The 19,814-nt window shown below is 43.4% G+C and overlaps 1 protein-coding gene across 1 annotated transcript; it reads left to right on the forward strand.

The window, feature by feature from the left end:
- Window positions 1-6,598: 6,598 nt before the first annotated feature.
- LOC103302769 (olfactory receptor 1509) lies at window positions 6,599-7,540 on the forward strand. Its single transcript, XM_008159821.2, has one exon. It carries the CDS (start codon window positions 6,599-6,601, stop codon window positions 7,538-7,540), a length of 942 nt encoding a protein of 313 aa, XP_008158043.2.
- The last annotated feature ends 12,274 nt before the right edge of the window (window positions 7,541-19,814 follow it).

A 19,814-nucleotide genomic window follows, 5' to 3' on the forward strand; every position in this document is an offset into this window, starting at 1 on the left:
AAAGAGAGACTAAAAAAGCAATCCCATTTACCATCGCACCAAAAAAATTAAGATACCTAGGAATAAACTTAACTAAGGAGGTAAAAGACCTATACGCAGAAAACTACAGGACACTGAAAAAAGAGATAGAGGAAGACGTAAACAGATGGAAGAACATACCATGTTCCTGGATTGGTAGAATCAACATCATTAAAATGTCCATACTACCCAAAGCAATCTACAGATTCAATGCACTCCCCATCAAAATACCAACAGCATACTTCACAGACCTAGAAAGAACTCTCCAAAAATTCATCTGGAATAAAAAAAGACCCCGACTAGCCTCAGCAATCCTCAGAAAGAAGAATAAAGTAGGTGGGATCTCAATACCAGATTTCAAGCTGTATTACAAAGCCACTGTTCTCAAAACAGCCTGGTACTGGCACAAGAACAGACATATTGATCAATGGAACAGAATAGAGAACCCAGATATCGACCCAAACCACTATGCTCAATTAATATTTGACAAAGGAGGCATGAACATACAATGGAGTCAAGACAGTCTCTTCAATAAATGGTGTTGGGTAAACTGGACAGATACATGCAAAAAAATGAAACTAGATCACCAACTTACACCATACACAAAAATAAACTCAAAATGGATACAGGACTTAAACATAAGACGGGAAACCATAAAAATACTAGAGGACTCCACAGGCAACAAAATCTCAGACATATGCCAAAAGAACTTCTTCACTGACACTGCCCCTAGGGCAATGGAAGCTAAAGAGAAAATTAACAAATGGGACTACATCAAAATAAAAAGCTTTTTTACAGCAAAAGAAACCATCAACAAAACAACAAGAAAGCCCACCGCATGGGAAAACATATTTGCAAATGCTATCACTGATAAAGGTTTAATCTCCAACATCTACAGGCAGCTTATGCAACTTAATAAGAGGAAGATAAATGATCCAATAAAAAAATGGGCAACAGACCTAAACAGAATATTTTCAAAAGAAGACAGAAGGAAGGCCAAGAGACACATGAAAACATGTTCAAAGTCACTTATTATCCGAGAGATGCAAATCAAAACAACAATGAGGTACCATCTCACACCTGTCAGAATGGCTATCATCAACAAATCAACAAACAACAAGTGTTGGCGAGGATGCGGAGAAAAAGGAACCCTCGTGCACTGCTGGTGGGAATGCAGACTGGTGCAGCCACTGTGGAGAACAGTATGGAGTTTCCTCAAAAAACTGAAAATGGAACTCCCATTTGACCCAGTAATCCCACTCCTGGGAATATATCCGAAGAAACTAGAAACACCAATCAGAAAGGATATATGCACCACTATGTTCATAGCAGCACAATTTACAATAGCTAAGATTTGGAAACAGCCTAGGTGCCCATCAGCAGATGACTGGATCGGAAAACTGTGGTACATCTACACAATGGAATACTATGCTGCCATAAAAAAGAAGGAATTCTCATCATTTGCAGCAACCTGGATGGAATTGGAGAACATTATGCTAAGTGAAATAAGCCAGTCAATGAAAGAAAAATACCACATGATCTCACTCATTTAGGGATAGTAAAGAACATTATAAAGTGGTGAACAAAAAGATAGATACAGAGACAGTAAAGCATCAAACAGACTTTCAAAGTACAGGGGGAAAGTTTGGGAAAGGTGGGGGAGTTATGAAATCAAACGAAGGACTTGTATGCATGCATATAAGCATAAACAATGGACGCAAAACTCTGGGGGGGGAGGGCATGTGTGGGTGTGGGGTGGGGGGTAATAGTAAGATATGTACACATATAATACCTCAATAAAAATATTAAAAAAAAAAAAATAATGTTTATTATGTCAGCAATAGAATAAAATACTAACTCGCTCTGATTTGACACAATTGCTTAAAAACCTTTATATTTTCTTTTCTTTCCAGCTTTAATGAGGTGATGATTTTATATTTAGAGTGACATGATTACCACAATCAAAACACTCCTATATTTTCTTGATACAAAATTTTAAGCTTAAAGTTAATATCAAATAATATCTCTTAAAGTAGTCATTTGTTTATTAAAAATAATTGCTTTTCTTCTATAGTAAATGTTTGTTGGAACCAGTGAAAATATAATTCTATAATGCCATAGTAGTTACTCATTAAAGTGCAAATGGCAAGTAGGCTTATTTCTACCTCACTTGGCCAGAGGAAGACAAAGCTATTGAAAAAGACAAATGCAAAATTTACAGAGAATGAAAAGGTTTAAAAAAAATTCAGGGACCAACATTGAAAGGGTGGAACTATTTAAACAGAAAACCAGTTACTAATATCCAAATCAGAATGTTTTTATTTGGTATTTAAAAAATATTTTTGTTTTCTCTGTTTTATTTCATAAGGAATTATGAAATAAGTGAATTAAAGAATATTATAACAATCAGCCAAATCACCCCTGCTTACTTGGGGAGAATTGGTAAGCTTTGGCACCTCTTTACCTGCCATGCTTATTGTGGGTATGCACATATGTACATGGTGTTGAGCAAGACCCCATCTCAATCACTTGTCTGATATGTTGCACAAGTGTGTGGTGTTTAGAAGTTTAATAGGTGGCCTTTTAACTTATGATAATTCTTTTAACTTCTCTTCTGTCTCAGGGCTCAATGCATTTTTTCATTGTGTTGTTTTCTACGAGGGCACCTTACACACACACCACAAATACACACATTCTCCAAGATTTCTCAAAATGCCTAGTATTATGACTTGTCACCTTTTAGATTTTGCCATGGCACTTGTTCTTTTTTATCTAGTTATAAAAAAAAAAATCATAGAATTGTGAAGTTTGGGGGTTGGGAGGGATTGAGACCATCACTTCCCTCTGCCTCTTTGCATTTGAATCCCTAACACAATTTCCGGCTAGGCACTCACAATGTTTATAGAATGAATGTTAAATATGCTACAACCTTCCGAACAAAGAATGAGTCCCTTCTACAGTCTTTACTTGTTTGTCTAAGCAAGGTTGTCCTTATTGCCACTGGAGGAAGCCTGTCCTTTCTGTGCTCTGAAAGCCAGTGTACAGACTAGATTTGGGCCGTTCTGAGGAAATGGAAGACCACAGTCGGCCGTATGACAGCTCTGCCCCACTGGGCTTCCCTGCTCAGTGTCACTCTCTGGGCCATCACTCACCGTGACTACATCCTTGGAACATATGGGGGAAGTGCTTTCTCTGTATGCAGGCAAGAGGACACCGTATAGTTCTTACTATAAAAACAATTCTTACCTTTAAAACCTCAGAGCAGCTTTCTTTCTCAGGATTTTTTTTTCCTCCTGTTTTGGTTGACAGTCTGGTAGATAATGTCATGACATACTATGAAGGATCAAATACATATTTTAAAAAATTTATCTTTATGGTTGAAAGCATTACAGGTGGAGCTAATGGTAATTTTCTGAACCACTAATGAAGCCAGAGATCCTTCCTATTCCCTGGCTTTTCTCGTAAGCTTTTCAATAGAAGACCTAGACATGTGCTACACCTCATCACGTAGCAGAGCTGCATCTAGTTCCTATTTCATAGCTCAGAAAACCGAGGCTTGGGGAGGTGAAGTCGAAGGTCAGTTACTTGAATTCATTGAATGTGCTCTTATGAGGAGCCTCTGTCTCTCCTTTCTTTGTGAAAGCAAAGCAGTTCCTGGTTCTCTGCTGCTAATGCACTGCTGACCAGCAGTTTATAGGGAAGATATTCCCCATCTTCAGAACATTGCTTTATAAGAAATACAACCATATTATAAACTCTCAGACATGGATGAGTAAAATTGTACTCATGATCCCATGAAATCCGCATTGTAGTTTTTTTGTTTTTCTCCCCCTACATAGGCTTTTTTTTTCCTTTTTAAAATCCTCACCGGAGGATATTTTTCCATTGATTTTAGAGAGAGGGAAAGACAGAGAGAAACATCAACATGAGAGAAACACATCAATTGGTTGCCTCCTGTACAAGCCCTGACCAGGGCTCAGGCCAGGGAGGAGCCTGCAACTGAGATACGTGCCCTTGACCGGAATCAAACCCGGGACCCTTGGGTCCACAGGCCGACACTCTATTCACTGAGCCAAACCGGCTACATATACTTTTTAATACTTTGTTTTTTAAACAAAGTAACCCATGCTTATTATACAAATTTAAACAACACAGATTAATGTAAACATTAATAAAATCCTACTATCCCTTTCAATTATTTACTTCACAGGTAACCAATGTTACAATAAATGTATATTCTTCAACACCTATCTTCTATCCTTTTAGGAATAAATACTACATACAAACATAAGTCATCAATATGTATATGTGTTTGAATATGTATAAATATATTCAAGCATACATGCATATATATATATATATATATAGATATATATATATATATATCTACACATAAAAATCTCTCTTCATTTTTTCCTTCATGTCTTCATTTGTTTGTTCCTTCTTTCTTCCCTACCTTTCTCTCTCTCTCCCTCCCTCCCTTCCTTCCTGGTTCACAGCATATTTATAATATGGTTTTTTCGCCAAGAAGTTAATAATCCATGAAGCTAATAGTTTGCAATCTTGGCTGTTTGGAATCAACAAGGAACTTTAAAAGTACTGGTGGGTCTGAATTAATTGTCTGAGATGAGGCCTGGGCAGCAAAATTTATACCCCCCACCCTAGGCATTGTGAATCACTGCTTCACTATACTTAGACCTGACTCATTCTTATTAGTGACTATATACTAATAATATTGTGATTGTACTAAATTTATTTACCTATTCCTCTATTGATAAACATTCAGTTTATTTCCAGTACCTTGTTTTGCTAAAAATATTTAAATAAACATATATCCTTAATTACTGATTCCTTTATATCTATGAAATACAGGGTAGGGAAAAAGTAGGTTTACAATTGTTTGAATGGAAAATTATACAATAATTGTAAATAAATAATACAATAAAAAGAACAATTATTTTATCTCAATTTTTATTCTTCATAATATTTCAATATTTTTTCATATTGATAATTCTTTATTACTTCCATTCCTAATAGCTGCACACAATTCTATTCAAGTTCCACTATATTTATTCAGGCTTCAAAAACAAATGCCATTGGGATTTTGATGGGGAAGAAAAGCCCCATGACTGCTATATTAAATAATGCTGTAATTAATATTTTCTTGCATTTAGTTTTTTTCATAGTTAGAATGCTTAAGAGATTCCTACAAGTGAAATAATTGAATCAAAAATATAAGTATTTTTTATGATTTGTGGTAATTATTTCCTAAACCCTGTTATAGTTTTTGGCCAGCCCATCAGTATAGAAAATTATGGGTAATATAACATTAGTATTTATAAAATAATATGTCCTCAGGGACAAATCATATTGCAAAATTAAAAAAATTATGTTTTAGTTACTTATTAGCTCTACTGTGAAGGAAGGGTTGGATTCTTTTTCAGGTTACTTCAGTCAAATAAAAGCATTTTTACATACCTACTGTGTGCAAGTAACCATCCTAAGGGCTACAAGGAATAAGTCATATGTGGTTATTGCTTTTAAAGAAAATGCCAACTTGTCCAGTCCTTGTGGCTCAGTGGTTGAGCATTGACCTATGATCCAGGAGGCTGCAGTCCCGGTCAGGCATATGCCCGGGGTTGCAGGCTCGTGTAGGAGGCAGCCGAACAATGACTCTCTCTCATTATTGATGTTTCCATCTTTCTCTCCCTCTCCCTTCCTTTCTGAAATCAATAAAAAAAATATAAAAAAGAAAATGCCAACTTAATGGGGAGCAAAGCCAAATATTTTCTTTTCTTTTACAGTTAAATTCCATATAAAAAATATGGAAAGGAAGAGATAAGATTTGATTGTGTCAGGAAAGTTTCATGAAAGGTATTGGTCTTTGAGAGACTTGAAAGATGAATAATATTTAAATAATCAGTGATGAGGTGAAGAGAGTACATTTGATTAGAGGGTATGTTTTTTGAGCAGAGGAAACAATAAATAGAGACAAAGATTTTGAAAGTAAGTAGGTGGAGGCAGCATGGCTGAAGCATAGTAACTTGCTTGGCTGGAGGAAAGAATGCATAGGGGGAAAGAAGGGATGCCATCGTGGGGAAATTAATGTGCAGCAGACTGTTGCAGGCTTTGAAGGTACATTTAATTTGATAGGAAGAGTGAAACAATGAATGCTTTTATCTGGGAGTTGTGTTTTGAATATTAATTTGGTGGTATCTACGGATTAGACTAAAATGAAAAGAACTAGCTAACTAGTGACTAGGGATTTTGGGCAACTTATTTATTCTTGCAAAGCTCACTTATCTCATCTGCAAGACAGAACAGTCATGCCTATGTCAGGGTGTGGTTGTTGTTAAATAGAATTGTGGATATAAAGTGTCTGGAATGGCTCCTGACACATGGTGGGTATATTGTAACAATTATTATTAAATCGGTCTTAATTATAAATGCTCTAAAAAGAAATAAGCAATTCAGATAGGAATGCAGAGTCACTTCAGTTAGTTCCATTCCTATAACAGTGGAGCTAAATTAGATTTTATTCTACCTCCTTCCCACCCAGGTCCCTCAGAAACCTCAGTGGATGGATGCACTAAACCAAACAAGAGTGACTGAATTTGTCTTCTTGGGACTTACTGATAACTGGGTACTGAAGGTATTATTTTTCATGGCATTCTTAGCCATATATGTGCTGACTCTTTGGGGGAACATTCTCATCATGGTCACCATAATCTTTACTGAACATCTCCATAGCCCTATGTATTTCTTCCTGAGCAACCTGTCGTTTATTGACATCTGCCACTCATCTGTCACTGTGCCCAAGATGCTGGAGGGTTTCCTTTTAAAGAGAAAGACCATTTCCTTTGACAATTGCATCGCACAGCTCTTCTTCCTCCATCTGTTTGCCTGTGCTGAGATCTTTCTGCTGACCATTATGGCTTATGACCGTTACATAGCCATCTGCACGCCATTACACTACACCAGTGTGATGAATATGAGGGTCTGCATACAGCTTGTCATTGCTCTCTGGTTGGGGGGTACTGTTCACTCTCTGGTGCAGACCTTCTTGACCATTCGTCTGCCTTACTGTGGCCCCAACATTATTGACAGCTACTTCTGTGATGTGCCTCCTGTCATCAAGCTGGCCTGTACAGACACATATCTCACAGGAATGCTGATGGTGTCCAATAGTGGAATCATCTCCCTCACCTGTTTCCTGGCTTTGGTCACCTCCTACACAGTCATCTTGGTTTCTCTTAGAAAACAGTCAGCAGAAGGGCGCTGGAAAGCCCTGTCTACCTGCTCAGCTCACTTCACGGTGGTTGCCCTCTTCTTTGGACCATGTATCTTCATCTATACTCGGCCCGATACCAGCTTCTCCCTTGACAAGGTGGTATCTGTCTTTTACACGGTGATCACCCCTTTGCTGAATCCCCTCATTTACAGTTTGAGGAATGAGGAAGTAAAAAGTGCCATCAAGCATCTCAGACAGAGACAAGTTTTTGGCGTGAAATCGTGTACATGATGGTCTTGGGATTGCACATATAATCATGGCCAAATCTTCAATGAGAGAGCAAAAAATAAACAAGATCATTAGGTGAAATGGCATGCAGCAATTCAGACTTGTGCATGAAAGAGAGGGACTTGTTAACTATTACTCAAATAAAGAAAAAGATCATGGTGGAACATGTAAGGAAAAAGAACACGGAAAAGTTTAGAGAAGGTTTCTGATTTCACCAGTAAAAGAACATAATTTGGGCACAGACTCATTTTTAGGAACAGGTTATAGTTGAGAGTGAACTTACTTTCTTGATTTGTACTGTTCTGTGGGTTACTGGCTCTGGGAAGCTATACACCATACCTGTGTTTTATACATTACACTGGTTTCAATCTTGCTCTCAAATGCAGGGTGTTCCAAAAAAATGTATACGCACTTTAACAGCTCATAGCTCAAATTTATTGAAAATGAAATTTATTTTACCAAACGCTGCTTTTATAATTATTCAAAGTGTGTGTATACATATTTTTGTGCACCCTATTTATTTTCAATGTGTTTAAGCCTTTACTTATTTACATTGAATTAAATTTTGCTACTTTTGAAGGTGAGTCTCTACCAAACTTATGGACCTTGGTCGTAGAGAACATTTTGTAACTTGACCCCAAAGGCAAGGGAAATAAAGGCAAAAACAAATGAATGGGACTACATAAAACTAAAAAGCTTCTGTACAGCAAAAGAAATTGACAACAAAACAAAGAGCAGCCAACCAAATGGAACATATTTGCAAACAGTAGCTCTGACAAAGGTTTAATTTCCAAAATATATAAAGAACTCATAAAACTCAACATCAAACAAACAATCCAATCAAAAAATGGGTAGAGGACCTGAAAATACACTTCTTTTAAGAAAACATAAGAACAGCCAATAGATATATGAAAAGATGTTCAACCTCACTAGCAATTAGGGAAATGTAAATGAAAATTACAATGAGATACCATCTCACACCTGTTAGTGGCTATTATCAACAAGTCAAGCAATAACAAGTGTTGGAGAGGCTGTGGAAAAAAGGGAACCCTCATGTATTGCTGGTGGGAATGTAGACTGGTATAACCACTACGGAAAGCAGTCTGGCAATTCCTCAAAAAAACTAAGAATAGAGCAACCATACGACCCAGCAATCCCTCTCCTGGGTATATACCCAAAAACCTTGAAAACATCCTATATAATAAAGATGTAATATGCAAATGGTTGTTATGCCATGAAGCATAACCACCGACCACTTAGCGACCGGATCACGGATCAGCAGGAGGGTGGGGCAGTGAGCTACAAGTGGACGGTGGAGAGCTACAGGAGGGGACAGGGCAACAAGCTAAGAAGGGGGGTGGGAGGAGGGGTTGGGGGAATTACAGGAGGGAGGGGCAACAGGCGGAGAGCTCCTGGAGGGTGGTAGTGAGCTACTAGCACACGGATTCGTGTGCAGGGCTACTAGTGTATTCATAAAGATACATATACTCCTATGTTCATTGCAGCATTATTCATGATGGTCAAGACATGGAAACAAACAAAATGTCCTGTAATAGAGGACTGGATACAGAAGATGTGGTACATATACACAATGGAATACTACTCAGCCATAAGAAAGGATGAAATACTGCCATGTGCAACAACATGGATGGACCTTGAGAGCATCATGCTAAGTGAAATAAGTCAGTCAGAAAAAGCTAAGAACTATGATTTCACTCACATGTGGGATATAAAACTAAAACTCAGGAACACAAACAGCAGTGTGGTGGTTGCCAGAGTGAAGGGGGTCCTTTGTGTTCATATTTGACTTTGGGTGATGGGCACACAGTATAATATACAGATCTTGTAACATAGAAACCCACACCTGAAACCTATATGGTCACATTAACCAATGTCACCCCAATAAATTAAAAACAACAACAACCCAGCTCTTAGGGAAAAAAGTGATTTCCTTATTATTTCTAATATTCTTTGTATTTTTATTTGGCCGGAATTGAACCTGGGACCCCTCAGTCAGCAGGATGACGCTCTATCCATTGAGCCAAACCAGCTAGGGCAACATTATTCTTTTTAAAATTACAGTTGATGTACAATACTATATTAGCTTCAGGTATACAGCCCTGTGATTAGACATTTACATAACTTATGAAGTGATCACCCCGATAAATCTAGTACCTTGATAAATCTGATACCATGTATAGTTATTTAAATGTTATTGACTATACTAGAGGCCCGGTGGGGGTGGGGGTGGGGGGGTGGTGTGTGTGTGTCCCTCAGCCCAGCCTGTACCCTCTCACAATCCAGGACTGCTGGCTCCCAACCAATCACTTGCCTGCCTGCCTGATTGCTCCTAACCGTTTCTGCCCAGCAGCCTGATCACCCCCTAACCACTCCCTTGCCAGCCTGATAGATGCCTAACTACTCCGCTGCCGGCCGGATTGCCCCTAACTGCCCTCCTCTGCTGGCCCGGTAACCCCTAACTGCCCTCCATTGCCAGCCTGATTGCCCCCAACTGCCATCCCCTGCAGGCCTGTTTGCCCCTAACTGTCCTCCCCTGCAGGCCTGTTCCCCCCTCAACTGCCCTTCCCTGCAGGCCTGGTCCCTCCCAACTGCCCTCTCCTGCAGGCCTGGTTCCCCCAACTTCCCTTCCCTGCAGGTCTGGTCCCTCCCAACTGCCCTCTCCTGCAGGCCTGGGTCCCCCCCCAAATGCCCACCTCTGCCGGCCCAGTCACCCCTAACTGCCCTCCCCTGCCAGCCATCTTGTGGTGGCCATCTTGTGTCCACATGGGGGTGGCCATCTTTGACCACATGGGGGCAGCCATCTTGTGTGTTGGAGTGATGGTCATTTTGCATATTACTCTTTTATTAGATAGAATTCCCTATGCTGTACTTTACATCCTCATGACTATTCTGTAACTACCGATTTATACTTCTAAATCCCTTCACCTTTTTCACCCATCCCCCAACTCCTCTTCAATCTCAAAACCATCAAAATGTTCTCTGTATCTATGAATCTGTTTCTGTTCCACTTGCTTATTTTGTGTTTTAGATTCCACATATAAGTTAAATCAACTGGTATTTGTCTTTCTGACTTATTTCACTTATCATAATATCCTCGAGGTCTATCCATGTTGTTGCAGATAGCAAGATTTCATTCTTTTTTAAATGAATCATATTCCATTGTATATATGCACCACTTCTTTATCCATTCATCTATTGATGGACACTTAAGTTGCTTCCATGTCTTGGCTATTGCAAATAATGTGGCAATAAACAAAAGGATGGATCTGTCTTTTCAATTTAGCATTTTGGGTTTCTTTGGATAAATGCCCAGAAGTGTAGTTGCTGGGTCCTTCTTTGTATCTTGTTATAGCCTTTGTTTTAAAGTCTATTTGTTTGGTATACATATTATTACCTCAGCTTTTTGATTTGTTTTGTTTCCATCTTCATGATATATTTTTTTTCCATCCCTTTACTTTCAGTCTGTGTGCATCTTTCCATCTGAAGTGAGTCTTGTAGACAGCATATGTAAGAGTCTTGTTTTGTGACCCATCACTCACCATATGTGTTTTTTTTTTTTTAAATTTCTTTATTGATTAAGGTGTCACATATTTGTCCTCATCCCCCCATTCCCATCCCACCCCTCTCCCCACGCATGCCCCAATCCCCTGTTGAACTTAACCGTTGGATAGGCTTATATGCATGCATACAGGTCCTTTGGTTGAACTCTCCCCCTCCCCCCACCCTCCCCCTTCCCTCCCCTATCCTCCCTCTGAGGCCCGATAGTCCGATCGATGCCTCCTTGCTTCTGGTTCTGTTCTTGTTCCTCAGTCTATGTTGTTCATCATTTCCTCTAGATGAACGAGATCATATGTCACTAGATATATACTAATAAGAACTGAATGTGAGACGAGCAATAATATTTATGCTGACAGGCAAATGAATCAATCTGTAGCGAGCTTCCCCCTGGACCAACAGTTCTTTTGAGACCCAATTTCGATGTCCAGTAGTTCCTTATGTGTACATGTCAGCACTGACCCCTCAGCTCTGGATGGTGGACAAATGGTGGTAATGGAGGTCCGACTCCCTCTGGTTTGGTCTCGGCCGAACCCAGGGGCACGGCGTCACCCGGACTAAGGGGCACGTGGCCTCACCCATACCCAAGGGGTGCGTGGTCTCACCCGGGCCTGGGACCCAGCCTCACCCGGATGGATCCAGGGGCGCACGGCCTCACCCGGACCCAGGATCTGGCTTCCCCCGTACCCAGGGACGCTTGGCCTCTCCCAGACCCAGGGGCACGTGGCCTCACCCGGGCTTAGTTGCACAAGGCCTCACCTGGATCCAGGGACACATGGTCTCTCCCGGACCCAGGGACGCTTGGCCTCTCCCAGACCCAGGGCCACTTGGGCTCACCCGGGCCTAGGTGCACGAGGCCTCATCCGGATCCAGGGACGCATGGTCTCACCCGGACCCAGGGACGCTTGGCCTCTCCCCGACCCAGGGGCACGTGGCCTCACCCGGGCCTAGGTTCACGAGGCCTCACCCGGATCCAGGGACACATGGTCTCACCCAGACCCAGGAACGTTTGGCCACTCCCAGACCCAGGGCCACTTGGGCTCACCCGGGCCTAGGTGCACGAGGCCTCACCCGGATCCAGGGACACATGGTCTCGCCTGGACCCAGGGGTGTGTGGGCTCTCCCAGACCCAGGGGCGCTTGGCCTCGCCCGGGCACGGGATCCAGCGTCATCCGGGTCCAGGGGCACTTGGCCTCACCCGGACCCGGAGTCCGGCCTCACCTGGACCCAGGGGCATGTGGCCTCACCTAGACCCAGGGACGTGAGGCCTCACTTATACCCAGAGGCGTGTGACCACACCCGAGCCCAGAGGCGCGCAACCCCACCCGCACCCGGGTCTCAGCGGGGCCCCGTCTTCCCGATCCCAATTCCTGCCGGTCAATCCCCCCTCAGCAATTCCCCTGGCCATCCTTCCAGAGCTCCAGTATGGCTGCTGCAGAACTCGTCGGGCGGCGGCTCGGCGAAGCTCCGGTGCACCCGGTGCATGGCGGTGGGCCCGTCTGGCGTCGCTGCATCGGCCCTTGGGTCTGCATCAGTGGCCGGTCGCCGAGCATGCGCACCTGGCCGCTTCCGGGGCGTTGAGATTCTTGACGGACTCAGAGGTCAGCAAGCGCGGAGTCTCCCACCCCATGTCTCATAGGGGCTCGTCTGTCCGTGCTTGGCTGTCAGTGGAGCCGTCCCCTCAGCCGGAGACTGCCGGAGGAACTGCGCCGAGCACGTTCCAGGCCGCTGTTGTATCGCCTGAGCCATAGTTCTTTTGTGTCGCCTGAGCCGTAGTTCTTAAAGTGTGGTCTTTGGGTCACCGGCATCAGCATCATCCCACATACCCCTCTTTTATTCTAGTTGTAGAGCATCTACTCATCCAGCCCTATGGTGGTCTTGGATGGTGTCTGCTCTGCTCTCTTGTCATAGTCTCAAAGTTGTTGTGGTAGGCAACAATCAGGCTTCCGCCCTATGCCTCCATCTTGGTCCTCCTTTGTATAGTTAAGTCTTGATTGTTGTTGGTGTCACTGGGGGGGCTCTCTTTGTCTATAAAGGAAGAGTTGCTGTGCAGGAGACACGTTTATGGGCCGGGTCTTGGTGCAGCAAAGCTTTGGCGCTCACTGAATATTCCCGTTGAATGTGTCCCTTATGTACGTGGTTGAAATCTGGTGTCATCTCCCACAGACCACTAGATGCCCTCGTTTCTGGGTCTCCAATGGGGTGTAGATCAGCTACTGCCTTAGGCACTCAGCAAGGATTACAGCAAAAACTGTCGTTTCTTCCTCCTGTCTGAGTGGCCCTGGAGCAGTCCGACTAGAACAGCAGATCATCTGGTCCGCTGCCAGAGGGCAGGCCACCCACATGCATAAGCTGTTGCTTGGGGCGCAGGTGTGCCTGTAAGACTTGCGGGGCAGGTCTTCAAAACGTGCGGGGCGGGTCCCTGGGCGGGGCGGGGTCTCAGGGCGCCAACAGGCCATGGTGCGGCGAGCCGCGATGGCTGTGAGTCTGGTCCTTCTGCCTTCCACGTATCTAAGTCCCTCGTTCCGCACTCCAGCGCAGCAAACACTGATTGCTGGGCGCACCTCCGCAAGAGTCCCGCCTCTCCCCGCAGGCATCTGGGTCTCCCGGGGTTCGCCAGAAGATGGGTTTCAGGGTGATGGAGAGCTAATCTCCCTTAGGTTTGGAACAAAAGCCCCTTTCCCCCGCCACCAGCCAGACCCACGCACCTCCACACCTCATCCCCTCCGATTTCGCTGGGTGCGAGGCAACAGAACAGCCTTTAACCTCCGCCGCCATCTTTTTCAAACTTCTCAATTTGTACTTCTTAATCCCTTCATTTCAGTCAACTCTACTGAAGTCTAGCGCCGCCGGGAGGTGCATGGAAAGGGCGCCCGGGCCTCCATCCGGTGCGCGGTGCGCACGTCCCGCGGAACCAGGCGCGTGAGGGCCGCGCGGCTGGGACGGGCGCTGGGCGGCCGAGCTCCAGGCACCGCCATCGCCGCGTTCCGAATGTCGCCGCCGCGGCGTCCCCCTAATTTATACTTCTTAATCCCTTGAATTCAGTCAACTCTACTGAAGTCTAGCGCCGCCGGGAGGTGCACGGAGAGGGCGCCCGGGCCTCCGTCCGGTGTGTGGGGCGCGCGGCCCACGGCACCAGGCGGAGGCCGCCGGGCTCCGGGCGCCGTCGCTGCGGCGGCGTCCCCAGCGTCCCGGGCCAGGCGGCCTGCGGGGGCGGCGGAGTTGCGAAAGTGAGTGAGTTTCCCAGGGTTTCGCCCGGAATGGGGTTCAGTGCAATCGGAGCCGGCGCTCAGCGCACTCCGGAGCCTTTATCTCCTTCCTGCCAGTGAACGCCGGCCAGGTCATCAGCCATCCCTTCCTCTCCGGTTCCATCCTCCCCGCAGGCGCGTGTGCTCGTGTCTCCGCCCGTTTCTCCATACCTCAGGCTTTTACGGCTTCCCCGACTGTCCCCGTGGCCTTCTCCTTCCCCCCAGCTGTGGGCATTTCAGTCCACCAACTTTCCTGTGGTTCTGGACGATGTCCGTTCTGACCTCTAGTTGTATTTTTGAAATTGTTGTGCCCGGCTGCAGGTTAGGTGTTTAACCTATGCCGCCATCTTGGTTTCTCCACCATATGTGTTTTGATTGAAGCATTTAATGCACCATTTGCATTTAAAGAAATTGTTGCTCAGCCCTAGTCAGTTTGACTCAGTGGATAGAGTGTCAGCCCTTGGACTGAAGGGTCTCGGGTTCAATTCCAGTCATGGGTACATACCTCGGTTGCAGGCTTGATTCCCCACCCGAGTCACTGTGCCTCGGGGAGGCAACCAATGAATGTGTCTCTCGCACATTGATGTTTCTCCCTCTCTGTCTCTCCCTCTCCCTTTCACTCTCTCTAAAAATCAATGGAAATACTCTAGCCAGTTTAGCTCAGTGGATAGAGCATCAGCCTGCAGACTGAAGAGCCCTGGGTTCAATTCCAGTTAAGGACACATACCTGGGTTGTAGGCTCCTCCATGGCCTGGGGCCCTGATCAGGGCTTGTGTTTCTTTCACATTGATATTTCTCTCTGTCTTTCCCTCCCTCTTCTACTCTCTCTAAAAATTCCTAGAAAAATTCCTCGGGTGAGGATTAAAACAAAAAAATATGGAAAAATATCTCTGGGTGAGGATTAACAGTAACAACAAAAAAGTAATTGTTGCCTGGCTGGTGTGGCTCAGTGGTTGAGTGTTGACACATGAACCAAGAGATCTCATTTCAATCCCACGTCAGGGCACATGCCTGGGTTGTGGGCTCAATTCTCAGTAGGGGGCATGCAAGAGGCAGCCGATTGATGTTTTTCTCTCATCAATGTTTCTGTATCTTTATCCCTCTCACTTTTTCTTTTCATTTCTTCCTTCATTGATAGATATGTATTTATTGCCATTTTATTACACTAGAGGCCCGGTGCACAGATTTGTGCACTGGTGGGGTCCCTCAGCCTGGCCTGCACCTCTTGCAATCTGGGACCCCTCGGGGGATATTAGACTGTCTGTTTTGGTCTGGCCTGTGGGGATTGGGCAGAAACCAGCAATCTGACATCCCCCGAAGGATGTAGTAATGCACAAATGGCAGGAGCTGGGGAGTAGGCCGAGCCTGGGCTGAGCGCTGCTCCCACTCATCCTGGCCCCACTGCACCTGCCGCCGCTGGGTAGCGCTGCTACGGAGGCGGAAGAGGCTTGCGCCGTGGCAGCTGTGCTTGCCAGCCGTGACCCCGGTGTCTGGCAATGCTCATCAGCTGAGCAGCGCTCCCACTGTGGGAGCTCACTGACCACCAGGGGGCACCTCCTGCATTGAGCATCTGCCCCTGCTGGTCAGTGCGCGTCATAGCGACCGGCCGACTGGTTGTTTGAGCGTTCAGTCATTAGGTCACTTAGGCTTTTATATAAACAGATTATTTATTTATTTTTTCTTCATTTTAAAGAAGACTTTGTAACATTTCTTGTAATACTGGTTTGGTAGTGATGAACTCCTTTACCTTTATCTTGTTTGGGAAGCTCTTTATCTGTCCTTTGATTAGGAATGATAGCTTTTTTGAGTAGAGTAATCTTGGTTGTAGATCCTTGCTTTTCATCACTTTGAACATTTTGTGCCAATCTTTTTTGGCCTGCAAATTTTCCTTTGAGAAATTGGCTGATAGTTTTATGGGAGTCCCTTTGTAGGCAACTAATTGCATTTCTTATGCTTCTTTTAAGATTATTTCTTTGTCTTTAACCTTTTGCATTTTAATTCTGATATGTCTTGGTGTGGGCCTTTTTGGGTTCATCCTATTTGGGACTCTCTGCACTTCCTGGACTTGTATGTTTGTTTTCTTTATCAGGTTAAGAAAGTTTTCCATTATTACTTTTTGAAATAGGTTTTCAATTTCTTGCTTCTCCTTCTGGTACCCCCATAATGTGACTGTTGGTGTGCTTAAAGTTTTTGGATATTCATTTTTCTTCTTTTTTTTTTTCTGATTTGATTGGGTGTTTTCTGCTTCCTTATATTTCAAATCACTGATCTGATTCTCTGTTTCACTATCCTACTCTTGATTCTCTGTAATTTAGTCTTCATTTTAGTGTATCCTTCATTTCTGACTGGTTCTTCTTTATTGTTTCCATATTATTTTTATGCTGTTGAAATTCTAAGTTCCCTGAGTGTGCTTATAACCATTGTTTTGAACTCTGTTTGCCTCCATTTAATTTAGTTTTATTTTGGATATTTCTTCTGTTCTTTCATTTGAGACCTGTTTCTTTGTCTCCTCATTTTGGCTGCTTCCCTGTGGTTGTTTCTATGTATTGGGTAGAGCTGCTATATATCCTGGACTTATGTAGTAGGTGTCCTGTAGGGCCCAGTGACATGGCCTCCCTGGTCACCTAAGCTGGGCACTTCAGGTACACACCTGTGTGGGCTGTGTGCATTGTCTTGTTGTAGTTGAACCTTGATTGCTGTTGGTGCATCACTGGCCAATAGGCTTCGAGGACTGGCTGAGATTACAGTGGAGGAGCTGCTGTGCAGGGGACAACCCCATGGAGCAGAACTCACTTTAGTGGGGCTTTGGTGTCTGCTGAGTCTTCCCCTTGCGTGTGTTGCACGTGGAGATGGTTGTGTTATAATCCAGTGTGGTTGAAGTTGACCACTAGGTGCACTGGCTCTGTGGCCTTCCAGGAGGTACAAGGTCAGTTACTACCTGTGCGATGCCTGGGACCACCTGGCATGAGCTAGAGAAACTGCTTGGGTGGGCCAGCAAGTTGGGTGGGGCATGGTCTCAGGGAATCACCAGGGCAGGTTGAACAGTGTTAGCTGCGATGATGGAGACTTAGATATGGCATCAGCCTACCTGCTCTGTGTGTGTGTGTGTGGGGTGGGGTGGGGGGGGAGGGGGGAAAGGCTTAGCAAAGGAACAATGGCCTCTGCCAGCACTTCTGTCTGGGAGAAAGTGCCCTTCCAGCTGTTGTCCTGAAGCCAGACAGTTCAGTTTCTCCCTTGTGTCCTGGTGCCGTTTGAATTGTGGCCCCAGAGCTGGAGCCCAGGGCAAGTGAGTCCAAGTAAGTCTGTGCTTGGACCCTATAAGAGGAATGCCTGGGACTCCAGGAGCCCTCCATCTCACTCAGCCGCTGTCCCTGCTGGTTTTCACAGTCAGAAGTTATGGAGACTTCTTTTTCTGGCCCTGGAAACCTGGGCTGGGGATTCTTTTGTGGGGCCAGGACCTCTTGTTCCTTAGGGGGAACCTCTGCAGCTGAGATATTCCTCTCAAATTTTAACCACCACACATGGGTGTAGGACCAGCCCAACTACATCTCACCTCCTCCTACCGTCTCTATGTGGCTTCTTCTTTACATCCTTAGTTATAGGACTTCTGTTCAGCTAGATTTCAGGTGTTCTATTATTGAGTTGTAATTTTGATGTGGTTATGAGAGGTTCTAAGTACTGCTTTTTGTTTGTTTGTTTGTTTGTTTGTTAATCCTCACCAGAGGATATTTGTAGAGAGAGTGAAAGGGAGAGGGAGAGACACAGAGAGAGAAACATTGATGTGAGAGAGACACATCAGTTGGTTGCCTCTCACATGCACCCTGGCCAGGGCCAGGGTTTGAGCCTGCAACTGAGGTACGTGCCCTTGACTGAAATTGAACCCATGACCCTTCAGTCCATGGGCTAATGCTCTAACCACTGAGCAAAACCAGCTAGGGCCCAAGTACCGCTTTTACTTATAAACACTCCATCTTGACCAGAATTGGGTGGTTCCGGTTTTTGATAATTATGAAGAAAGTAGCTATAAACATTTATATGCAGGTTATTTTGGACACATTTTAATTTCTCTTAAGTAGATTTATTGGGTTACAAGAGGACTGTATGTTTAACTTTGTAAGAAAGTACAAGACTTTATCAAAGTAGTTGTATGATTTTATACTTTCATCAGAAGTATGAGTTCAACATTCAACAATTGGTATTATAAATTTTTAATTTTAGGTATTCTAGTGAGTGTGTGGTTTTATCCTTCATTTTCTTAATGACCGATAATGTTGAGCATCTTTTCATTTGCTTATTATCCTTTTATATATCTTGTTTTGTGTCCATTCAAATATTTTGCTCACTTATTATTTTTTTGTCTTCTTGTCATTGTGTTGTCAGAATTCTTTGTATTTTCTGGATACAAGACCTTTGTTGAATAGATGTGTTGTCAATATTTTTTTCTCACTCTCTGGCTTGCAGTTTTACTTTCTGAATGATATATTTTGAAGAGCAGACATTTAAATTTTGATTAAGCCCAATTATTAATTTTTTACTTTTAGAGTTTATGTTTTTTTTTGTGTCCTAAGAAATCTTTGCTTACCCTAAATTCTCAAAGATTTTCTTCTGTTTTATTCTATAAATTTTATAGCTTCAGCTTTAAATTTTAGTTCTGTGATCCATTTTGGTATATGGTGTGAGATAAGGGTTGCAATAAAATTTTCTCATTTGTATAGTTGATTCAGCACCATTTGAAAAGAGTCCCCCCCTCAATCCCCCAACATTGCGTTACCTTGGCACCTTTGTTGAAAGTCAGTTGACCCCTTAAATGTCAATTTATTTTTGGATTTCTTATTCTGTTCCATTAACCTATGTGAATTCTGATCTTATTAAATATGTGAGCATAATAAAAAAGTTGTTATTTTCACCACTGAGTTAAGAGTAGCTTAGGATATAGTAAGAGTAATCTGAACAGAAGGCATCTAGGACCCAAATTTTCTTCGTAGAAAAGTTTTAAATTGTAAATTAAACTTCTTTAAAAAAATATAGGATTATTTACATTTTCTGTTTGTTCTTGTGTCAGTTATGGAAATTTATGTTGGTCAAGGAATTTGTAATACTAATTTTTTTATTGTGTAAATGGTAGTGCCGTTAACTGAAATAGAAATGACTGAGGGAGAAGTTTTTCTTTTTTTAGGGTGGGAATTTAAAGTTCTTATTTGGTCATGATACATTGAGATTCCTATTAGACATTTAAGTAGAAATGATATATGAAGTCTGGTATTTGGGGCAGAAGTCATGTCTGAAGACACAAACACAGTACTAGTAGTATATACAATGAATATTTAAAGTAATGGGACTGGATGAGGTCATTAGGAAATACTGAATGATGTCTTTAGTTAATAGAACTCTATTGTATACTTAAAAGTTGCTAAGAGAGTAGATGTTAATTAAGTGTTCTGACCACACACTCA

Source organism: Eptesicus fuscus, chromosome 5 (genome assembly GCF_027574615.1).
Source record: "Eptesicus fuscus isolate TK198812 chromosome 5, DD_ASM_mEF_20220401, whole genome shotgun sequence".
Classification (NCBI taxonomy): domain Eukaryota; kingdom Metazoa; phylum Chordata; class Mammalia; order Chiroptera; family Vespertilionidae; genus Eptesicus; species Eptesicus fuscus.

What these genes read in the sequence shown, in the direction of transcription:
- LOC103302769 (XM_008159821.2), top strand. Translation starts at nt 6,599, where the DNA reads ATGGATGCACTAAACCAAACAAGAGTGACTGAATTTGTCTTCTTGGGA.